At 39.6% G+C, this 23,418-nt stretch overlaps 1 protein-coding gene across 2 annotated transcripts; it reads right to left on the reverse strand.

Annotated features, from left to right (window-relative positions):
- Positions 1 to 61: 61 nt before the first annotated feature.
- Positions 62 to 18,446, reverse strand: LOC139452611 (zinc finger protein RFP-like). Of its 2 annotated transcripts, none has more exons than XM_071234140.1 (2): positions 18,197 to 18,446; positions 62 to 1,715 (listed from the first exon to the last, which is right to left on the reverse strand). In XM_071234140.1, the coding sequence occupies exon 2, from the start codon at positions 1,708 to 1,710 to the stop codon at positions 673 to 675; it is 1,038 nt and encodes a 345-aa protein (XP_071090241.1). In that variant the 5' UTR covers positions 1,711 to 1,715; positions 18,197 to 18,446; the 3' UTR covers positions 62 to 672. The 2 variants fall into 2 exon arrangements, with proteins under 2 accessions (XP_071090241.1, XP_071090242.1); XM_071234141.1 differs by having other exon boundaries at positions 18,184 to 18,446.
- Between the last annotated feature and the right edge of the window lie 4,972 nt (positions 18,447 to 23,418).

Below are 23,418 nucleotides of genomic sequence, written 5' to 3' on the forward strand. Positions count from 1 at the left end.
CGGGAATGTTGCTGAGTGCGGCGTGAAACGACAAAAAAACAACACTAAACTAGATCAGCTATGTTTTTTAATGTCCAAAGAAAATCTACAAAAATAATCTAGCCAAAGCCTGCTTTTATATTTTACGACGACAGAGAAACATGTTTTTTTTCGCTTATCTTATATCCCTTACATTGCTACCCGGTTCAGTGTCTAATGTACGTCATGATCCCCACACGGCGTAAGCAGTTCCTCTTATGTGCCATCTTAATCATTAGGTTGGTTTATGATGAATAATTACCACACACACTCAAAGAAATGCCAAAGGAACTTGGTCAAATAACGGGAGCCTAGTCTTGACAAACATACCACAAAGAAATCAGTTTTTAACTGACGATTGCACCGCCTTCGCTGGAGTAACGCAGCACCCAAATAGGAACCGACTTGAAATTGTCAAACAAGGGTTACAACAAGTACCATCTTTCAACAACTTTTGGTATGACGCGGCCGGGGATCGAATCCCGACCTGCTCTCCGGGCGGACGCTCTACCACTAGACCACAGACGCAGTCGAAATCAGCATAAACAAATAAGCCATTGATGTCATGTATGGTCACCGATCATGAATACCATCAGCAAAAGCACAATTAATTTTGCCCACATCCGTCTTTTGTCTGACTTCCAGAAATCTGTTCTATGCAGACCAAATGAAACTGCAACGTCCTCCTGGGTGGAATCGTGAATAAGGAAAGAACGTGCGACAGTGAGTATATCTTTCGTATGAGATCATCAATGTCAGTGTAAACACTAATAGGTAAATTAAAATGATAAATAGTTTCACGAGAAATGACATGCATCTGAGACAAGGATTTCCTTTGACACCTTGGAAGTCCTCTTTCCTGAAACTGACATGTCCTAAGTCTACCGATGGCATCATCGTTAGCGGCCTGGTCATCCTTATGTTCTCCTTTAAGCGTTGTGGTGTCGTGTGCAGGAACCCTTGCTTCTCTATAACTTTAGTGATTGATTCAGACATTCTTTCACTGCTTCCACTGTTAAGACTTCCCTTCAAACAACGGTCAAGTTCCTCCGTCTTTGACATAAGGAGCTTCACTGTTCCTATATAACCCTGCAGTTGTGAGACACTGGACTGATTCGCCCCATTTATGGTGACTTGCATATTTGTAACGTGGTTTACGAAATCGACCTTCGCCTTTTCGAGTTGTTCCAATGCCTCAGTGTTCCGCTGGGCTATTTCCTTCATCTTGGATGAAGCAGCATCTTCTTCAGATTTTAAGTTCATGAGGTTTTTATCCAGTTCTTTTGAGAACCTTCGCAGGTGTGCTTCTATCGACCTTGTAGCATCTTCCATAGGAAGCACATTTGTACAACGCTTGTGACATTCGAGGACACACTCAGCGCACGCAGGCATGGAGCAGGTGATGCAGTATCGCCTTTGATGCAAACCATGAACCCTACACATGCCATACGAAAGGCTTTTTCTGTCCTTTATCAGATTCTGAAGGATGTGATCAGTTGGTAATTTTTTATTTCCCGTGAAAGGGTTTTTGCACAATGGACATGCACAACATTGCGTATTTAAAGACTTCATGTATTTGTTGAGGCATGCTGAACAAACTCTATGTCCGCAGGGAAGCAGCTTGGGCTCATGAAAGAGGTCGGTACATATAGGACACTCCAGGTCTTCTTGTGCTAAGCTTGAATATGCCATTTCATCTGAAACAAATGTTTGTTCAATATAGTTCGTGTTGTTTATAGCCGTTACATTGATCGTGAATATATTTTTTTTATGTTTATACCACTTTTCTTATCACAAAAATGTTCGTACCAATTTGTAGCAATTTTACCTTTATTTGTAGTTGGTTTCTTGATATAGTCAGACAGGTGTATCCTGTATTTTGTGCCATATAGCCTAAAGTACAACTGATACAATAACTACAACAGAATATATTGCCCCGTAAAAATATAGATATTACGTCTCCTATGACATGATTAATAAGGTTCAGATAAGTAGACACAGAAAGGATAACATGTACATTTTGTGAGTTGATAGCATTAATCATTAACATTACAGATTTAGAGTCAATATTCAAGAAAGAGAGATCTTAAACTGACATACGTGTAACACTTAAATACGACTTGGAATTCATCTTCAAATTCTCCTCTGTTACAATTATATACTATTAACAACATTAATATCTTAATACGACACCTCTTTACACTGAAATTGTGCTATGATCTTATTAATGATATGTTTGGATAGTACATTTCAGGTTGAAAATGTGACTTTAATTTACTATAATTGCTAAGCTATTGTGAAGATGAAACGTTTTCACGCATGTGTCCTTCACTTGTGTTAAGTGTTTTTATATTCCTAAGAACACTTGAATGTTATCAATATACTGTGCAATTCTCACAAAAGACAAAAAACACACCCGTAAATAATAGATTCTTTATTTCAGATATCCAGTTGTGTTTGTCCTTACCACCCGACTGCTTTGAAAACGTATAACATTAGTAGTATAGGTAATAGGGGTTCTGGCTCACTTCCACTGGAGCAGGATTCATATACTTATACCACCACTACAGGAGGAATTTTTTATGCCAAAATGACTATGCGATTCAATGATAGTCATGAGATTAAGTTAAATTGACCACCACCTGGAGTCTATGATATAAATTTTTATAGGTAATAGGGGTTCTGGACCACTTCCACTGGAGCTGGATTCATATACCTATACTGCTACTACAGGGGGAATTTTTTATGCCAAAATGATTATGCGATTCAACGATAGTCATGAGATGTATTAAAGGAAACATCAATATTAATTAATAATGAATAAAATTTACTATAGCCCACGAGGATATTGGAAAGGTGTAGGAGCAATAAAAAAATTAGCCACCGCGGCTAAGGTATCTAAAGATGTGGCCAAGGATTGGTTAAAGAAACAAGCGTTGTGGCAAATATATTTACCGGCACCGCGTTATATACCGAGAAAGAAGTTTGATATTTCTACGACGAATGAAGTTCATCAGGCTGACCTCTTGTTTCTTCCCCACGATAAGGTAAAACGCAAAACGTATAAATACGCTTTAACAGTAGTGGATGTGGCTAGTCGATACAAAGAGGCTGAGCCATTAACCTCGAAAGAATCAACAGAGGTAGCTAATGCACTGAGTCGCATATATAAACGCGGACCACTAAAATGGCCTAAGCTATTTCAAGTAGATCCCGGTCGAGAGTTTATGGGATCGGTAACTAAACTGTTAACAAAGCACGATGTCAAAATCGTCCGTGGTGAAAGAGAGGCCCACTGTAGTCAAGCCATTGTTGAAAGATTTAACAGGACTCTAGCGGAACGTTTGTTTGGCTATCAGTATGGGATCGAAATGAAATCCGAGCGATTGAGATCAACCGAATGGGTGACACGATTATCAGCCGTTGTATCAGCGCTGAATAATGAAGTAACGAGATTAATAGGTAAGAAACCATCCGATGCGATTAAAATGAAATCCGTGACTTCCGAATCTTCAGCACCGAGGAGAGGCAAAGAACGAAAACTTCCGGATAGAGTAAGGGTAAGATATTTATACCAGCCCGGTGAACTCGAAGGAGGCCTACGTCGCGCAACCGATCCCATATGGTCCCTTAAGACGTATAACATTAGTCGATTGGTTACGAAAGAAGGAGAGCCTATTCTTTATTATCTTCAAGATGGACCGGGTAGGGCATTTGTACGAGAAGAGTTGTTCATAGTTCCCGACGGTACGGTATTACCACCATAACCATAAGCATAGGTAGTTACACCATCATTATCAATCCATCTCTTTGTATCTAAGGGGGATAATGATGTCTTGTTCATTCTTAATCCATATATCCTATGATCGTAACTTCTTAAAGAGTTCATCTCGTGTTTGAACGTTCTACCGTTGAATAATGATTCTTTATACTGTTCGTGTTTGATATGCTTTTTTACAACATACTTCTTAACACCCTTGGCTTTTCTTATCTCTCCATTATCGGACTTTTTTATAGAATACATCTTAGGTCTTAATCCAACATACTCCGCTATAGGGGTCCCAGCACATTCATCCTTCATCTTACCTAACACCTTTTTATTTACAACGCTGTGCAGTGGATTATCTTTAGGGTAATCGCTCGTGTCGTACATATCTATTTTTTCTGCCATATCTTTATACACATCCTCGGTTTGTATTTCCATCAACAAAGAATCTGTGTCGGTATATAACACCTCGCATCTATCGCCGTATTGCTTCTTAAGTTCGTTGTAATAAAAGTCATACATTAAGTGTTTTGACAAGTCGAGAATACTCATACCGACGTACACCGGTCTGTTGAATTTTATATTACTCTTTTGCATATGCAACGCGGCTAAGTCGTTATCGAATATCTTGCTTCTGTTAAAAGCCGGACTGGCTATGAGTTTCCTGAGTCTTTCTTCCTCATTAGATCTGACTAATTTAACATCAACACGCTTCCTTAGATTCTCCATAGTTTTACCGAATACCGAGTTATTCATGAGCTTATACAGATTCTTTTCGAAATCGCTGGTGGCTATCTTTCTTAAATCTGTGTTCAGCCTTATATAGGGCTCCATCCAAGGGCTTTGATCAAACTTTAGAACTCTGTGTATTTTCTTAAGTTTCATACCTAACGATAGATACAACTGGAGATTTCTGTAGTGAACTATATATTTTGTCTTATCCATCAAATTTGGTACGAGTTTTTCTACGTTAGCTAACCTATTATTACCCATCAATGAACGTTGATATTCCGACATCCAGTCTTTGTTAACCATTAATCTTTCGGGAGCTAGCGGATAACTGTTATGGTCTTTATGTAAGGAACTCGGATATTCCAAGTCAACTTCTAGTATGTACCCTTTATTCTCATCATTCACATTGATATCATTCGCATTGACCCACTCAAAACCACCCGTGGGTAAAGGTTGACTCATAGCCCATCCGTACAAATTGTTAGCGTCGAGATATAATATGTGCGTGTCGGGTTTACTCGGATCATATCCTTCCACTAATTTATTATTAGCCTTGGAATACCTTTTGGCCGCCATCGATATACCCCCTCTTAATCCTTTCTCAATAAACAAGTGCATATCGTAATCTGTGAGTAGTTTTAGTTCTACGCCGGTCTTCTTCAACAATGCATCCCACGATAGTCCGGGACTGGAATAGTACCATGCCGGGTCCAAGCCGTATTGTTTTAAACACGTCTTTCTAAATATCTCGAATATATCGGCGAGTAACAGTACATCGGTTTTTAAGTACAGATCGTGATAATCACCTAAATTCTTACAACCTAATTTATCCCAGACCTTAAGAGCGTGTTCATAATCGGCATCTGTTATTCTAGATTCCGTTAAGTTACTATAGAATGATTCGAGGGGTGGTAATTCAGTTTCTTCGAATCTAGACCAATCATCCATATATTCGTAAGGATATACACCTTTTCTCAGCAGCAAATGACGAGTTATCTTATCTGTATATTGATTTGTTATAGCGAAGTCATCGGGATTGTTCGCTTTAGCTAAATTGTCCAGGGAAGATAACAGAAACTGTATGGAGTCTATGAATCTAAGCCCATTACTTTGCTTTATTCTAGATTTCCCATCTTTGTCCCTATAATGTATAGGTTTAGTCAACGAGAACGATATGTATTTTTCCATATTGTTAGGAATGCACGTTAAACCGCCGTCGGTCTTTGAGATAGCTTGCATAATGAGATGTGAATCGTATCCTCTAAGGTTATGAAACACAACGGGGATGGGTATTGTTTGAGCATTTATTTTTAGTTTCAAGTTACACTCGTTATGAGCGGCTCCCCGATAATTACCCGTGACGTGACAATGATCTCTTACGGAATCCCCATCCAGAGGTTTATTACAAACGTGACAACTCGTTGACTTCTTGTGGGCCCTCCAATCATCTATCGACATACGCATGGGTTTCTTACACGATAATTCTTCCCTGATTATTCTCTCTTCATTTTGTAGATATTCTAGGAACTTTCCAGCTGCATCGGGACCTCTGTAAATCACGGGAGTGTTTGTTTTCCCATCATACCTTACAACTATATATCCAAACCCACAAGGAATATGTTCTTGAGTTTTGTACGTAAAACTACTATCTTGATTATTATGGTTGGTATTTTCTATGGGTTTGATAAGCGCTTCGAAGTCGGCATAAATTACGTACGGTACTGGCATTTGATTACAATAATGTCCAAATTTTAATATATTTTTCCCCTCTTTAGGCATATCGATCCTGATAGCTGTCTGTCCAACACCTCTACAGTCTTCTTTATGCGATTCTAATAGATCTTGTCTGCTGTACCCATGCAGGCATCTTTCGCAGAAATATTTCTTTCCCTTATATTTAGTTTGATCGTATAGCACCCTGTTTAAACTCTTTATCCACGTATAATGATATTTTCCATCTTTTTCGATCAGAAATGAATTGATTCTGGGAATATGTTCCGGAGCGGAGCTTATCCTGTGTACAACAATTCCTTTAGAATGTCCGAAAACATTTATAGCTAAATTATTTTGCTTTTCCACCTTATCAATTTGTGATATTGGTGTAGGTTCGTCTATACCATCGAAGTTGAGTCCATCGTTTTGGGGATAGCTAGAAGGTCTATCCGCATTTTTGTCTACGGGGAACAATGCAGATCTTATCATCATTCTTAAACAGTCATCGGATTTATTTTTTACGTTAATTATGGCTTTTTTCTTCTTATAATACGGGGGTAAATCTATATAAGATCCACCTTTGAAGGGCATATAATTCGCTATATCTAAATATAAACTATCGATTCTATCCACACCCCAACCCGAACCTCTATTAGTCCAGCGTTCTAAAGTTTCCTGTATCCTCTGAATTGATGTATCTAATGATGCGTTTATAGTATCGGATTCGGTTATAACTTCTTGATTGCTTCGGAAATATGGTTCGGTATATTCGACGCTATCGTCTGCGTTACTTTTACTCAATGTCATTTTAATCGTCAGCTGGTATTTTATACTTTGTAAATCATCTAATTCCTCGTTAATTTTACTCGATATGATGGGCTTAATATCGTTAACATCCATGTTGGAATTAATATCCATCTTCCAACCTCTTAGATATTTACCAACGCCGGCGGATGTGGGTACAAATATTAATTCTTGTTGTTGTTGATTATCATCATCCTCGTCTTGTTGATTATTATCTAGTAAAGCAATCAATTCAGCTCTTCTCATTCGAGAATAACCTCTCAGCCCACTGTTTCTCGCTCGAACTCTGAGTTCTCTAACAGTCTGTGGTGGTTCCAAACCGAGTAAGGTAATCAATTCAGCTTTTCTCATACGAGAATATCCATGTAGACCACGTTGCTTTGCCATAGCTTTTAACTCTCTGACAAAAACCATTGTGGTTGAATGGTATATGCAAAATGATTCATTTGTCTAATTGGTTGTTTTCATATATCTAAATACGTATCCTCCCCAACCTATTCCTCTCATTGATGTAATCTCTCTTCCTAGCATAAATAATCTGATTCCTGACCCTATCAGCACCGTGTTTCTTACATAAACAATAATGACCTTTGACCCCTATCCCGCATTCAGAACACTTATAGTTTATGTGTCCACGCTTGATGTAATAATTGTGTATCCCGCAGTAAACATCAACACAGCGGCGGTTACATAGAGTCGTCTTCCCCATGAGTGTAAACTTGCAGTTATTCATGGTATATACATCTATCATATCATTTGTCTAAATGCAAATCACATCTAAACTATTGTATAGCTGAAAATCAATACAGCGGATAACCCCATAATAACAAATGCGACCTCTCGGTCTTTCTGAGCCTCTGACGGTGTATAAAACTGACTCATTGTTGGTCTAGGTATTGGGTCGAGTTTTTTCCCATAAACGAGGTAGTATTCGTGCATGGCAGATTCGACATCCTTAAACGTTTGAATTGAATGTCCTTCCTTAATCAGTTTTTCATGAATAAAGTCTAATCTCTTCATTCTCTGCTGCGTATATTGTAACTGAGCTGCTTGGTATTGTTCTAAAGCTTCGTTATGTCGTTTACGCTCCTCTTCAACTTCTTTAGCGTTTGATTCCCTCATACTGGAAAATAAATAATTACTCCCCGAAAAAGCTAGAGCATTAACAACAGCTCCACCGACCATCATCGCAATTGATGCCATATAAAATATTCAAATGTTCAATAATATAAAATATTCAAATGTTTAATTACTTCATTATGTCTTCCGGGATAAGTCCTTGTTTGATGAGCATATCCTTCGTTGCCATTGCTAATCCAATATCCAGAATCATCATACCTATATCAAATCCATTAAAATCTAGCTTGGGAGGTGTGGCTTTAGTAAGCATTTTAGCCATACGGGCATAGCCAATGGCCAAGCCGGTGACCACCGCTGAATGATACGTCGCGTTTACCAACATTTTACCGTCTGTAACTGGAGTAGTCATGCTTCTTATAGCATTATATGAGGACTAACCTCTAATTGAACTTGTTGTTGCGGCGGGGGTGACGTTTTCTCTTCTCCGGTCTTATAAAAGAACCATACAGCCGCTATACCAGCAACTCCTACTAGTGCCCATGTTTTAATCGGATTTGAATTATTTATTAATTTTGCTTTGCGCGCCAGCCCTCCCTTCCTTCCTGCAGCTATTTTTTTGGGGTTCTTAGTAACTCTGGGTTGTTTTTGTGTTTGTGGTGCATTCACTTGTGGTTCATCCTCATTCACTTGTGGTTCTGTTTCCGCAATCTGTTGTTGCATTTCCGCAATCTGTTGTGTCTGTTGTGGTGTCACCTGTTGTGTTTCCGCAATCTGTTGAGTCTCCATTTATATTATTTAGTGGGCACGTATGTTTAAATTGACAATACCTAGCCGTTATTAAAGCTGTGGTGAACGGAGCTAAGAACATTCCGAATCTATGATAAAACTCACAGCTCACTGAGCTTATAGCGTGTTCGATGAATGGGTCTTTCTCTAGAGATTCGCATAAATACATGCGATGTTCTGCCGGGATGGGGAGAAACGTACTAGCTACGACTGTGTATAGTTGTAATATAGACGACCCTATAGTTTTAGTCATGGTAGCTCCCAGTCTAGACTCGTAACGCGCGTACAGTTTTTTAATCTCTTCGTCGGTCATGTTATCAATTTTTTCGATGGTATAATTTTCTCCCAAATATTGGGAACATTTTCCACCGGCTACCAAAGCCGCGAGTCTTTCTCTATGTTTATCTGCATGTTGATGTGTATCTACATTTTGATCAGATTCTTTGAGCATTTGTTCGATGAGTTCGTCGCATTCCATAATGTAATACCTAAGGAGATATTTAAGTCTAACATAATATAATATGACGTATCCAATACATCCCGTAATAATGAACTGTTGCGAAAGAATGAGGATTTCGAACCACATTTTATGTAATATTAACCGCTAATGTTCAATTTGCTATAATTTTGCTACATTTTGCTACAATTTTGCTATATTTGCTACATTTTGCTATAATTTTGCTACATTTTGCAAAGCAATTGCGTAAGCAGCTGGTTGATCGGTTTTTAATACGAGTTTACAGTGTTTCGTTGCCGCTAACACTTTTCTGACTTTGTCACGTTCATTCTTGGTATAAATGACGTCATTTTCGCGTAAACATTCCTCGAATGAATCTCGGTCTTTGCAATGAAACAGCGCTACCCATTTGGTCTGCTCTCTGAGATCTTTCAGGACAGAGTTGTATTTTTGAGTAAGTACCCAAACGCTATGTTGAGTATGCCGTCCAGAGAATGCTAAATACGAAAGCATATCTTTCTTTTTTGTTAATTCTTTACTCGCGCTGCAGTCGTCTATTACGAAAAGGGTTGATTCTCCTTTGTATTTTTCGTGACATACTCGGAGACAGTCTTGTAAACGATCGCCCGGATCGACTCTGTGTATTCCGTCGTCATTCATTACCCAATCTCTCGATAAGTATGTTTTATTAACGCTTATAGTCGGGCACAGAATAATAATATGATCGAAAACGTCCCGATAATGACTTTCTAAAATATCTAGAATAAAAGCTGTTTTTCCGCAGCCCGTTTGCCCGCATATGATAGCGCAGTGCGGATCTTTAGGTAAAAGATTATTAATAGATTGCTTGCACGAATCTCCCATTTTGTATATTAAGTTGCGCATCCATAATCACGTACAAATATATGTTTAATTTACCAGCTGATTCCTGGAGCTTCGTTATCTGTATGGTGACACCCTCGCTAGCATTTTCTATTCTCCTCCCACTGCCGTGTAGTTGGTCATCGTCCGTTGTTCGCATGTCGAGCCATAGCGCGTACTTCGAGGTGAGGTATTCACCCATCGATACACTCCCGAGAGACAGATCTTTCACGACCGCGTTAACTTCCGGAGAGCGTTTTATAGAAGGAAGTTTTTTAATCTCATCCCACTGGTGATACGCTAGCATTCCTTGGCTATATAGTTGATTAGGAACGCCCTCGATAGTCAATTCTACTTTCGTAATCTTGGGATTGTAGAACTTCTCGGTATTTCTTTTAAACGCATCGGAGGGGTCCTCGAACAACATTAAAATACCCTTCAACGACCTCGTGGGGACGTTTAGATTGATATTCCACATCGTATCTTTTTTGTCCCTCGTGATCTTTCGGTGTCGCAGCACGCGATCGTACAAAATGGCTAAACTTCCCGAATACTGGTTACGAATTTGTCTGGCTAATTCGGGATCCGTTATCATATCGTACTCCAGCGAGATATTGTCAATGGAATAGCTAGCTTCTTCAGCAGCTCTGATTACTCTACCGTAGTCGTTAAAAGTGAGTTCGTATTCTAACCTATTGCCTAGGGATGCTTGATAAAAGGGCATGTGGGAATCTAGTAATTCAAAGTCTAGGGGAATATAGAATCTGTTACCTAATGCGTCGGCAACGGCCTGATCTTTTTCGTTGGTACCAACACCACTAGAAGCATCTACGCGCAGTCTCAATGCGTTCTTATTACAAATTCCTTGGTACTGTAAGTTTTCCCGCTCTTTATCCGTTCTCCAGAGATCCATGTAACAATAGTATACATCGCTATCGTCGATACTCAAAACCTCATTACCGCTAATTTTAATAGCGATTTTCTTAACGATAGCACGACCTAAGTTCTGAACGGGCTCCCTGTTAACGTCGGCAGAAGTCAAAATAATCGTAAATGCTAGTCGGACAGTTCCCGGAACTAACACATCGTGTGCGCCGAGATTAGGAAAGCGAACCAGAAGCGTTTGATTCTGATCGATGGTACTAGGATTATTAGTTATAGTTACAGACTGACGAATTGCTTTGACCCCTAATGGATCTCGAAGTCTGCGTTGTGGGTTTAACTTGCGTCCGTATTGCGAAGACATTGTTATATTGAAAACATGTACCCTATGTTTAATATAAAAATGACTGATTTTGAACATAATGACTTTGATCTAGATAACATAACTGATACTAGTACAATCGAAGAGGGTACTGATGAAACCAGCTTTATGATCCCAACCGTAAATGATGAACTTTTAAAACCAGCCGTTGATGATTATTACGATGCATTAAAAGATGATAAAAATTATGTTACTCCAATAGGTCGTGAATATTCAAAGTTTGAGATAGATAGTAAAGGAATATTGCGACTGCGTGGCGCTCCGGATATTGATCTTATGCATTCTCGTACTCGTAAGCCCCTAGCCTTGTCTACAATAGCCGCTAAAAAAGGCATCGGCTTTGTTCGTGATGAATTAGGTTTTGTAGACTACCGACGACTTCCCGCGAAGACTACTAAGGCTCTTCAGACTATGAGGAAAGAACTCGTTAATACAGATGATTTGGAAGCAGCCTCGATGGTGGCCTCGGACGGACTCGGAGAAATCTTAGATACCTATTACGATAATTCAACGCATTCAGAGTTCAGTATTAGGGAATTACGAGGTCTTGACAAGGCAATGCAAACTATGCGGGGAGAACTCATCAATAATATAGCCAAGCTATCCGAAATCGACAAACACATAGCTCAAGAGAAAACAAAACTCGAACAGGCGGGCGATGAATTCAGTAGACGCCGCGTTGCTGAAAGATTGCGTAACTTAGAAGAGGAAAGATTGGCCCGCCTCGAAGCGGCTTCCAGTAATAGAAAGGCACTTCGTTCGCAAATCAGTCGTATTCGAGAAACTATCGATCAAGTCCTCAACGATGATACTACACTGGCCGATAAAATTAAAACATTGTTCAGAGAACAGGGAATAACAATTGCTAGTATTTTAACCGCGTTGGGATTTATTATATCGACTTTGACTCTCTCATTAACAGGTGGTAGTGCAGGTGGAGGCGGATCACCGCCTAACGATAAAAACGGTATAAGAGAGTGGATAAAAAAGCATTTAAAAGCATTAGGTTCAGCACTGGGAAAGCTAGCTGAGAGAGCCGCGGCTGCACTTCCCGGTATAATTGGGAGTGTTGTTTCCTGGCTATTGAATTTATTAGCTAAGACCACCACTTGGCTTAGTCAAAACTTGTGGGGGTTGATCGTAGCAATTGCAGGGTTGTTGTACGTATTCGCTAAGAACTATTTAACCAAATCATGAGTAAACCAACCGAGACTCCGCCCACTACAAGCGCTGTTTTTTCATCGATATGTTGTTGATTTTTAGCCGCAATATGCGGTGACACTTGTGCATCAGTAGATGGTTGTGCATTAAAAGATGTTTGCGGCTTGACTATTCCCTTTTCACCCGTGATCGTTTGCGTTATTAATTCGACGTTCATATCTGAATTTATACCTGGTTTTTGTTGATCGGTAGCGATAACAATTTTATTATTATAACCGATCACTTGACCGATCTTAAGTTCAATATTACTCGGAGACATGTATAGTCCCGGTGCATAAACAAAGTCCACTTTGGATTGAGCGTACTGTAATGCATCTTGAAAACGCTTTATAGACGATGGTATGTCAACTGGCGAATTAATGGCGTCCTCCACGTTTGAGACAAACTGTTTTTGCGCATCGAGCGCTGTCCCAGAACCGATAATGGACGTTCGTGTTTGCGATTGCGCACCGAGAATTGCCCATACATAAGTTCTTATCGATTCATTAACTCTTACAAATCCTGGGTTAGTAAAATTATTTTCCGTTTTATCATTAAGGAATTCATTCCAAGCGTTTGCGGTATCGTTCATTTGTATAAATTTTGTAACAATATAAATTAACCCACTCTTAAAACTCATAATATCCCCTCTCCAATCATTACTATAAAGTTCCCAGCCATGATACCAATGACCGACTTTATACCGATAATCATACATTCTTGAGTAAAGTTTGCTGGCCTGCCGCAACTTATAAAAATTAAGACCAGGTTTATGAAGTTCTCTATATACATAATCGCTTTCTTCTTTGACAGATTTATTTTCCTCTGTGTAAGGAACACCTAGACCATGGTTTGCTCCTTTAATACGCCAATCTTTACTCGTAGAAACATTAAATTCCTGACAAATACGCTCATACGCGGACCTATCATAATTATTATTTGTGGAATTCCACGCTCGATCCTGCGGTAATGGAGCACTAATTTCTTTAAGTATACGTCTAATCTGATAGTACACGTGAAATGACATAACAGACTTATTCAGTTCAAATCCTGGAGCGTAAAGAGATACGCCACATCCCGTTGTGGCACACCATATGGCAAAGTTTAACTGATTCTGCCAAAATTGCATCGGATTGTGAAACCAATCGTGCACCATTTTATCACTGGTTGCCGTGACTCTGTATTTTTCAAAGATATCGGGGAATTTAACTAAAAATTCAGCACCAGAGGCAGTTACTATAATCGATTGATTAGTAATGTAAGTTGATTTCATATTTAAGTTATGATATAGTATCATTGTATATTTAATATGTATGTTACACTCCCGGGAATAACAAATGGCCAGTCTATTGAACTGCTTCAAACTATCGAAAACTCGGATGGACAACTCGAAGTAGCTCTATGCGATGTAACGTATTACCAACGGTGGACCAATATAAGTGCTGCGAGAGGTAATAATAAGATATTTATATTTGATGAACAAAATAGATTTAATAGAATTACTACTATACCTGATGGGTATTACAGCATTAGCTCACTCAATGATGAATATTTTAATTCTAATGATGAATTTTTAAAGCCTTATGGAATTAGTCTCACACAAAATGAGTCAAATAGGACAGTGAAAATTTACAATGAAGGATCAAAAATACTTATTAGTGAGAACTTAGCAATTACACTTGGATTTAGAGGAGAAATAACATTACCACACGGCTCAAAAGCGATTGAAAGGAATATCGTACATGATTTAGTTCCCTATAAAGAGTTGTTCATTCATCTTGATCAAATAAGCACGACGGATAATATTCAACTAGAAAGTCCTTCAACTCTGCTCAGAAGTGTTCCAGTGAAAGATGAAAAATACAATAGCGGTAGAACGGAATCTTTCTCATTATTACAATATAAAAAATTGAAGCGGGGTATTATTTCAGACCTCAAAATTTCTGTATTAGATGTAAAACACCAACCTGTGCATGTAGGATACTTAAGTGTAACACTCCATATTATAAATAATGGTTGATTCCATATTTAAGTTATGATATAGTATCATTGTATATTTGATATGTATGTTACACTCCTTGGAATAACAAATGGTCAGTCTATTCAACTGCTTCGTACTATCGATAACTCGGATGGACAACTCGAAGTAGCTCTATGCGATGTAACGTATTACCCACGGTGGACCAATATAAGTGCTGCGAGAGGAAATAATGAGATAATATTAACACATGAAAGAGATAGAATTATTACTATACCTGATGGGTATTACAGCGTATGCTCACTCAATGATGATTTTTTTAAGCCTTATGGAGCTAGTCTAACACAAAATGAGGCGACTGGGAGACTGAAATTATCCCCTGGAGGAATGGGTGTAATTCCTTACAGGAACTTAAGAATTACAATTGGATTTGCAACCAATTATACTATAATAGTCGATTCATCAAATGAGGGAAATACATTACCCGATTTAGTTCCCTATAAAGATTTGTGCATCCATCTTGATCAAATCAGTACAACGGATAATATTCAACAAGAAAGTCCTTCAACTTTGCTCAGAAGTGTTCCAGTGAAAAATGAAAAATACAAAAGCGGTAGAACGGAATCTTTCTCATCATTACAATATAAAAAATTAAAGCGGGGAATTATTTCAGACCTTAAAATTTCTGTATTAGATGTAAAACACCGACCTGTACATATAGGATACTTAAGTGTAACACTCCATATTATAAATAATGGTTGATGCATCAGGCCCTGGAACGATAAGACAATGTAATACAATTGCGCTTTCCGATCTCGGAGACACAGAAGGATTCGATAAACCCGGTACCAATGGTAAGTTATACGCTTTACACTTACACGATAATGTATACAAGCGGAAAGAAGTTACATTCGCGGGTAATCTGGAAGATTTAAGCGATGTCGACGTTAGTAGACTCCTTAAAACCACTCCGTACAATATCATTTACAACAGTGAGAATAAATGGACTATGGTCGAGGCAAACATCAAGTGGCTACTGAATATCGTCATTACCCCACCTTATGCGATGATGGGTAAGGGACATAATTTAACTAAGATAATAAATAGTGGCATCGTACTCGCGGCCTATATCCCGTCAAAACGAAAAAGTGTGTTAGTCACTCCCCTGCCAGAAAAACCAGGTCATATGTTATATAGTCGTCCGGCAATCCAAAATGTTAGTTTAAATTTGGTTACCGAATTCGATGATATTAAACAGAACTTGAGTGCAATACCTAATATTTCTACGCTTATTATTGAAGTCTTGTTCGGAGATGCACCGGTAGATGCCTTCGAAATATTACCAGGTCTATCGATTAAATGGCTCAAGAAACACGAGCGTCAACGTTGCAGTATTATTCATGTCGGTGCATCACCCGTTACATCCCTCGAGGGGGTTCAAATTATTAAAAGTGGTAGTATTTCTCTTTCTAAGATATTCTTGCCGTATAATATACATTTGATAAGGTTGATGTATACTCTCAAAACATTTAAGCAAGACCAATTAAAGACTATTATATATTCGTAATATACACTATGAGTTTATATCCAGCGCTCGATGAAATGAAGGAAACTGTTGATGGATTTCGATTACATCAAATAAGCGACATAAAACATCGAATAGAAAAGGATAGGGAGTTGAGACTTGGATTGTATAAAAAGTATCGCAGAGTCGTGAATGCTCTGGACGGAGTTGACACCGCTCTTGTAGTAGCTGGCATGGGACTCGGTGTAGCCGGTGTCGGTTTACTATCAACTATAATCGCCGCGCCTATCGTGCTCGGCATGGAAGTAACCGCCGGAGTCTCGGGACTGGCAGGAATAGCCATAAAATTCATTTCTCGTAGGTTGCAAAAGAAAGCATTAAAACACGATAGTATTCGGATACTCGCCGATGCAAAGTTGAACAGCATCGAGGATCATATTTCGACAGCAATGGCCGATTGTAAGATATCCGAGGATGAGTTTCGTTTAGTGCTGTCGGAACTCACCAAATACAATGAAATGAAGCAGGAGATTCGATCAAAATCTCATAAGACCAATGGTATTAGCGAAGACGATAAAAAAAAGTTCATAGAACAAGGGAAGCAACAAGCGCGTCAATTATTCCGTGCCAAAACCAAAGAACTGGTTGGAGATTAAAAATAAATTGCTTACTATCGTGTGATTACATTTAGACAAATGCTTACATAAATATATAATAATGGAAAAAACTATTAAATGGAGAGAATTACCACAAGGTTTTTATTATATCAGTGATGTCAAACCAACCAAATACGGTAATCAATTGTTTCTTATCAATTTACAAAAAGAGTGTAGTTATATAGTCTGGTCTCCTAGTAAAATGAACGAAGAACTTAATAAAAATGTTGAATATCGCTTTATCGATAAAAATAATGAAGAATATTTTTATTACCATTTAGACTCATCTAAAGCAATGATTGGCCCCAGGTATTGGTGAGCTGGAGCTGAATCTCATGACTATCGTTGAATCGCATAGTCATTTACACATAAAAAATTCCCCCTGTAGTAGCAGTATAGGTATATGAATCCAGCTCCAGTGGAAGTGGTCCAGAACCCCTATTACCTATAAAAATTTATATCATAGACTCCAGGTGGTGGTCAATTTAACTTAATCTCATGACTATCATTGAATCGCATAGTCATTTTGGCATAAAAAATTCCTCCTGTAGTGGTGGTATAAGTATATGAAACCTGCTCCAGTGGAAGTGAGCCAGAACCCCTATTACCTATACTACTACATTGGATAGGATATATAGTGAATATACTTCCATTCTTAGTAGCTAGAATGAACAATGAAACCCTTGAAGATTAGAATTGGTCTTCAGCTCGAGGCGACTGACAGGATCGAGTGGTCAGGGTCGCTGACTTGGTTTGAAGCATGCCATCGTATCCCAATAGCGTAGATCGATGCTTATGATGACAATCATTGGATTTTCTGGTCCAGACTCGATTTGTTTACAGACCGTCGCCATATAGCTGGAATATTGCTTGGGGCGGCGTTAAACTACACACAAACAAAAAACATGAAACAATGAGAATATTAATATTAATTGGTATGAAGGCTTTCGAACATTTAGGAGTGTTATTGGTTGAAGCGTCAATAAAATATGCTACTGAAAACAAAACACACCACCACCAATTACATTAAGAATGTCATATGAATAACTAAGAACGCTGTGTAAATAATTAAGAATATCAAGCATTAAGGCACATACCTGACAGAAGACTTTACATGAGTTCAATAACAAGCTATTAGGGAAATATTATGTGTACTCGTGTTTACGTATTTCCGGTTTCCGCTATGCCTAGCGTGTAACTTACTGTAAGTTGTTAATTTTTGGGGTAAAGACACACCTCCACGTATTTAACACCAAAGTTTTATCGGTCCGAAAGAGACCTTCATATTCATATAATGATTACGGTGTATCAAAAATTGGAACATGAACATATCCGAAACATACCTGGAGTACATACCTGTGTCGACAACAACCCCTTCAGCACTAGTGTCAGGTAACGTCGTGATCTCACTTCCCTCTTTGTTGTCAATCGAACGAGTTGAGCCTGTTCTGCAGTATGAAGAAGTACTTTCAGATCGACTGATATAGCGATGCAATAACAAATCAAGAAATCGCTAGCTAAAGGAAATAACTCCGTTTTTGTAACCACAACAAACACACAAACTTCTTTCAGTGTAGCGCCAGCGCAGCATCCGTTGGTCACTAATGCCAGCCATAGGCTAATTTGCATATCACGTGACCGGACTTTTCTCTTGTTTGTAATCAAACGCGCCTTTTCAAAAATCAGAATAGAACGGACTAATGCAAATATTAGGGTGCGCTTAACATATTGTTTGCTACAATATTGTTTGCTACAATATTGTTTGCTATATGCTACTACAGCTGCGACAGTGAGTTGCATGTCAATACATATTAACACATCAAAGTGACCGTATCGCTAGCTCTCCGTACGGCTTCGGTGACAGCACGTGGAGCCGTACAACCAATGTAAACATAGGATAACTACGCAAATGGAAAAAAATGTTTTTCACGATTTAGGATATTTTCTCAATGAAAGTTAGCCATTCTGTGACATGTGTTTATCTAGATATGTAGACTTATAAAAAATCAAACAGATGAAAAACATATGCAATATCTTGAATGGACTGTGTAAGATATGACGAATCGTCACATTGCGCTGGCCTGTGGCAGAGGTACTATGCTGGCCGCATGGAACTCTGGGTAGGAGAGTGATCAACCAACTGAACGAATCCGGCCGGTTGCACAACTAGTTTTCACTTATATAACATTTGTCCACTGTATTAACATATGAATTTATCCGCTGGACCACTGGAGATATCGCAGCAGGATTTACTTTTGCCATTTCCAACGGGCGGACACTGTTTGGTTATAGAAAGAAAAACAAAGTATATACTTGCAAATTGTTTTTGACCCAAACATTACAAGAGGTATCTATGTGTATGTGCGTGTGCGTGTGCGTGTGTACGTTTGTTTGTGCGCGTGCGTATGTGTATTTGTGCGTGTGTGTCGGTGTGTTAGAGAGAGAGTCCTTTCAGACTTTGTCTGTATGTTTCTGTCTTCAGTCATGGAAGGGAAAGGGTGTTGGTGTGTTAGAGAGAGAGAGTCCTTTCAGACTATGTCTGTATGTGTCTGTCATCAGTCATGGAAGGGAAACGGTGTTGGTGTGTTAGAGAGAGAGAGAGTCCTTTCAGACCATGTCTGTATGTGTCTGTCTTCAGTCATGGAAAGGAAAGGGTGTTGGTGTGTTCGAGGGAGAGAGAGTCCTTTCAGACTATGTCTGTATGTTCCCGTCTTCAGTCATGGAAGGGAAAGGGTGTTGGTGTGTTAGAGAGAGAGAGAGTCCTTTCAGACTATGTCTGTATGTTCCCGTCTTCAGTCATGGAAAGGAAAGGGTGTTGGTGTGTTAGAGAGAGAGAGAGTCCTTTCAGACTATGTCTGTATGTGTCTGTCTTCAGTCATGTAAGGGAAAGGGTGTTGGTGTGTTAGAGAGAGAGTCCTTTCAGACTATGTCTGTATGTGTCTGTCTTCAGTCATGTAAGGGAAAGGGTGTTGGTGTGTTAGAGAGAGAGAGAGCCCTTTCAGACTATGTCTGTATGTGTCTGTCTTCAGTCATGGAAGGGAAAGGGTCACATGCTCACGATATTGTTCATCTTGCTGATTCATCTCTAGGAGCCACAGGTTGAGCCACCTTCTGTCAACTCCACTAGTTCCAGTGAAGAAACGCCTGGGATTTCCACAGCATGATAAATACAGAACCTAGAGTCAGTTTCGTCGAGTCGTTTGAGCCTACCGCAACGTCATTGTTTATGACATTTAGCTTCTTTAATCCTAGACTCATGTGGTTTACATACATTGGAAAAAGTCAAAATGGTTCCTCGTGAACAAAGAAAGGAGAGCACATTGGGCCTATCGACTCCACACCTAAACTGACTGTAGTCAACAGAATTTTTCAATTGCCTTTAAGCTTACCGGTTTGACACACACTTATGGTCACCTTTAAATGATCGGACAACCGGTTTGACACACACTTATAGTCTACTTTAAATGATCGGACAACCGGTTTGACACACATATGGTCTACTTTAAATGATCGGACAACCGGTTTGAAACACACTTATGGTCACCTTTAAATGATCGGGAAAACCGGTTTAACACACATATGGTCTACTTTAAATGATCGGACAACCGGTTTGACACACACTTATGGTCACCTTTAAATGATCGGACAACCGGTTTGACACACACTTATGGTCACCTTTAAATGATCGGACAACCGGTTTAACACACACGTATGGGCACCTTCAACTGATCGGACAAACGGTTTGACACACACTTATGGTCACCTTTAAATGATCGGACAAACGGTTTGACACACACTTATGGTCACCTTTAAATGATCGGACAACCGGTTTGACACACACGTATGGTCACCTTTAAATGATCGGACAACCGGTTTGACACACACGTATGGGCACCTTCAAATGATCGGACAAACGGTTTGACACACACGTATGGGCACCTTCAAATGATCGGACAACCGGTTGACACACACTTATGGTCACCTTTAAATGATCGGACAACCGGTTTGACACACACGTATGGGCACCTTTAAATGACCGGACAACCGGTTTGACACACACGTATGGGCACCTTTAAATGATCGGACAACCGGTTTGACACACACTTATGGTCACCTTTAAATGATCTGACAACCGGTTTGACACACACTTATGGTCACCTTTAAATGATCGGACAACCGTTTTGACACACACTTATGGTCACCTTTAAATGATCGGACAACCGGTTTGACACACACGTATGGGCACCTTCAAATGATCGGACAACCGGTTGACACACACTTATGGTCACCTTTAAATGATCGGACAACCGGTTTGACACACACGTATGGGCACCTTTAAATGACCGGACAACCGGTTTGACACACACGTATGGGCACCTTTAAATGATCGGACAACCGGTTTGACACACACTTATGGTCACCTTTAAATGATCGGACAACCGGTTTGACACACACTTATGGTCACCTTTAAATGATCGGACAACCGTTTTGACACACACTTATGGTCACCTTTAAATGATCGGACAACCGGTTTGACACACACTTATGGTCACCTTTAAATGATCGGACAACCGGTTTGACACACACGTATGGGCACCTTCAACTGATCGGACAAACGGTTTGACACACACTTATGGTCACCTTTAAATGATCGGACAAACGGTTTGACACACACTTATGGTCACCTTTAAATGATCGGACAAACGGTTTGACACACACTTATGGTCACCTTTAAATGATCGGACAACCGGTTTGACACACACGTATGGTCACCTTTAAATGATCGGACAACCGGTTTGACACACACGTATGGGCACCTTCAAATGATCGGACAAACGGTTTGACACACACGTATGGGCACCTTCAAATGATCGGACAACCGGTTGACACACACTTATGGTCACCTTCAACTGATCGGACAAACGGTTTGACACACACTTATGGGCACCTTTAAATGATCGGACAAACGGTTTGACACACACTTATGGTCACCTTTAAATGATCGGACAACCGGTTTGACACACACTTATGGTCACCTTTAAATGATCGGACAACCGGTTTGACACACACTTATGGTCACCTTTAAATGATCGGACAACCGTTTTGACACACACTTATGGTCACCTTTAAATGATCGGACAACCGGTTTGACACACACGTATGGGCACCTTCAAATGATCGGACAACCGGTTGACACACACTTATGGTCACCTTTAAATGATCGGACAACCGGTTTGACACACACGTATGGGCACCTTTAAATGACCGGACAACCGGTTTGACACACACGTATGGGCACCTTTAAATGATCGGACAACCGGTTTGACACACACTTATGGTCACCTTTAAATGATCGGACAACCGGTTTGACACACACTTATGGTCACCTTTAAATGATCGGACAACCGTTTTGACACACACTTATGGTCACCTTTAAATGATCGGACAACCGGTTTGACACACACGTATGGGCACCTTTAAATGATCGGACAACCGGTTTGAAACACACGTATGGGCACCTTTAAATGATCAGACAACCGGTTTGACACACACTTATGGTCACCTTTAAATGATCGGACAACCGGTTTGACACACACTTATGGCCACCTTCAAATGATCGGACATTTCAGGAATGATGAACAGCTAATTGTCACACGTTCAATCTCTCTCGTCGATCGTGTCAGTCATATATGGCCTTGTGTTTGTCGGTGAATTACGACAAACTGTCACTATATATGGCTGACTTCATGAGGTAGTTATGAACAAAAGAGGCTTATCTACTGATGTATTAAATACATAGGATATCAATGTTGGACATGTTAAGCATACGATGACAATGAAGCCGAATCGTATTTAGGAAGTTGACAACTGATTGGATCAACCCCCAGCGTATCCTTCACTTAGGCTGGGATGTTGACATCCGATCCGGGTTCGCCTGACGTGAACAGAAGTGGATTAAAATATCTCAAACTGATTTTAAGTATATTTAACCAAAGTTTCTGCTTTTACTTAAATGCAGCAGTTTATGAACTTTTACCATACCACAATAAATCAGACTCTCGAGTCATGATGTTATCATCCTTTTGTAGCTGAACAGTTGTTGATGGGACGTCCACTTTTAACTCGCTCACTCGTAAGTTGGACTATAAAAGGTCCGTCGCATGTATCTTTTCTCAAAATACACTGCTATTACTTTATTGAAGATCAAGACAGAGTAATTCCTTCCCCACAAGAGAACAACCATTGATGTTTCTAATGAAGTACTGTGTGACGTGGCTGGTTGTACGTTATGTGGCCGTGAAACGCTGCTCAAGGTATCAACCCCTAGTTTCCAGACTCGAATAAGTGCAGACTCGGAGATGAATTTAACTGGTCTGTGGCTGAAGTACTGTCCAGTCGCCAGCCTGCATGTTTAACGCAAATGCAAATCCAACGATAATTGCACTAAACAGCATATGTGACCTGTTCCATCGAGATATTATATCTTGTTGTGTATATTCTCACTTCCCACCACACGTTTGTATATAGGCTGCAACATCTGCTATTTCCTGTTTCAGCTCGGTTCATCTTCCAACATG

This window comes from Haliotis cracherodii, unplaced genomic scaffold (assembly GCF_022045235.1).
Source record: "Haliotis cracherodii isolate W230 unplaced genomic scaffold, xgHalCrac1.p SCAF_9, whole genome shotgun sequence".
Lineage (NCBI taxonomy): Eukaryota > Metazoa > Mollusca > Gastropoda > Lepetellida > Haliotidae > Haliotis > Haliotis cracherodii.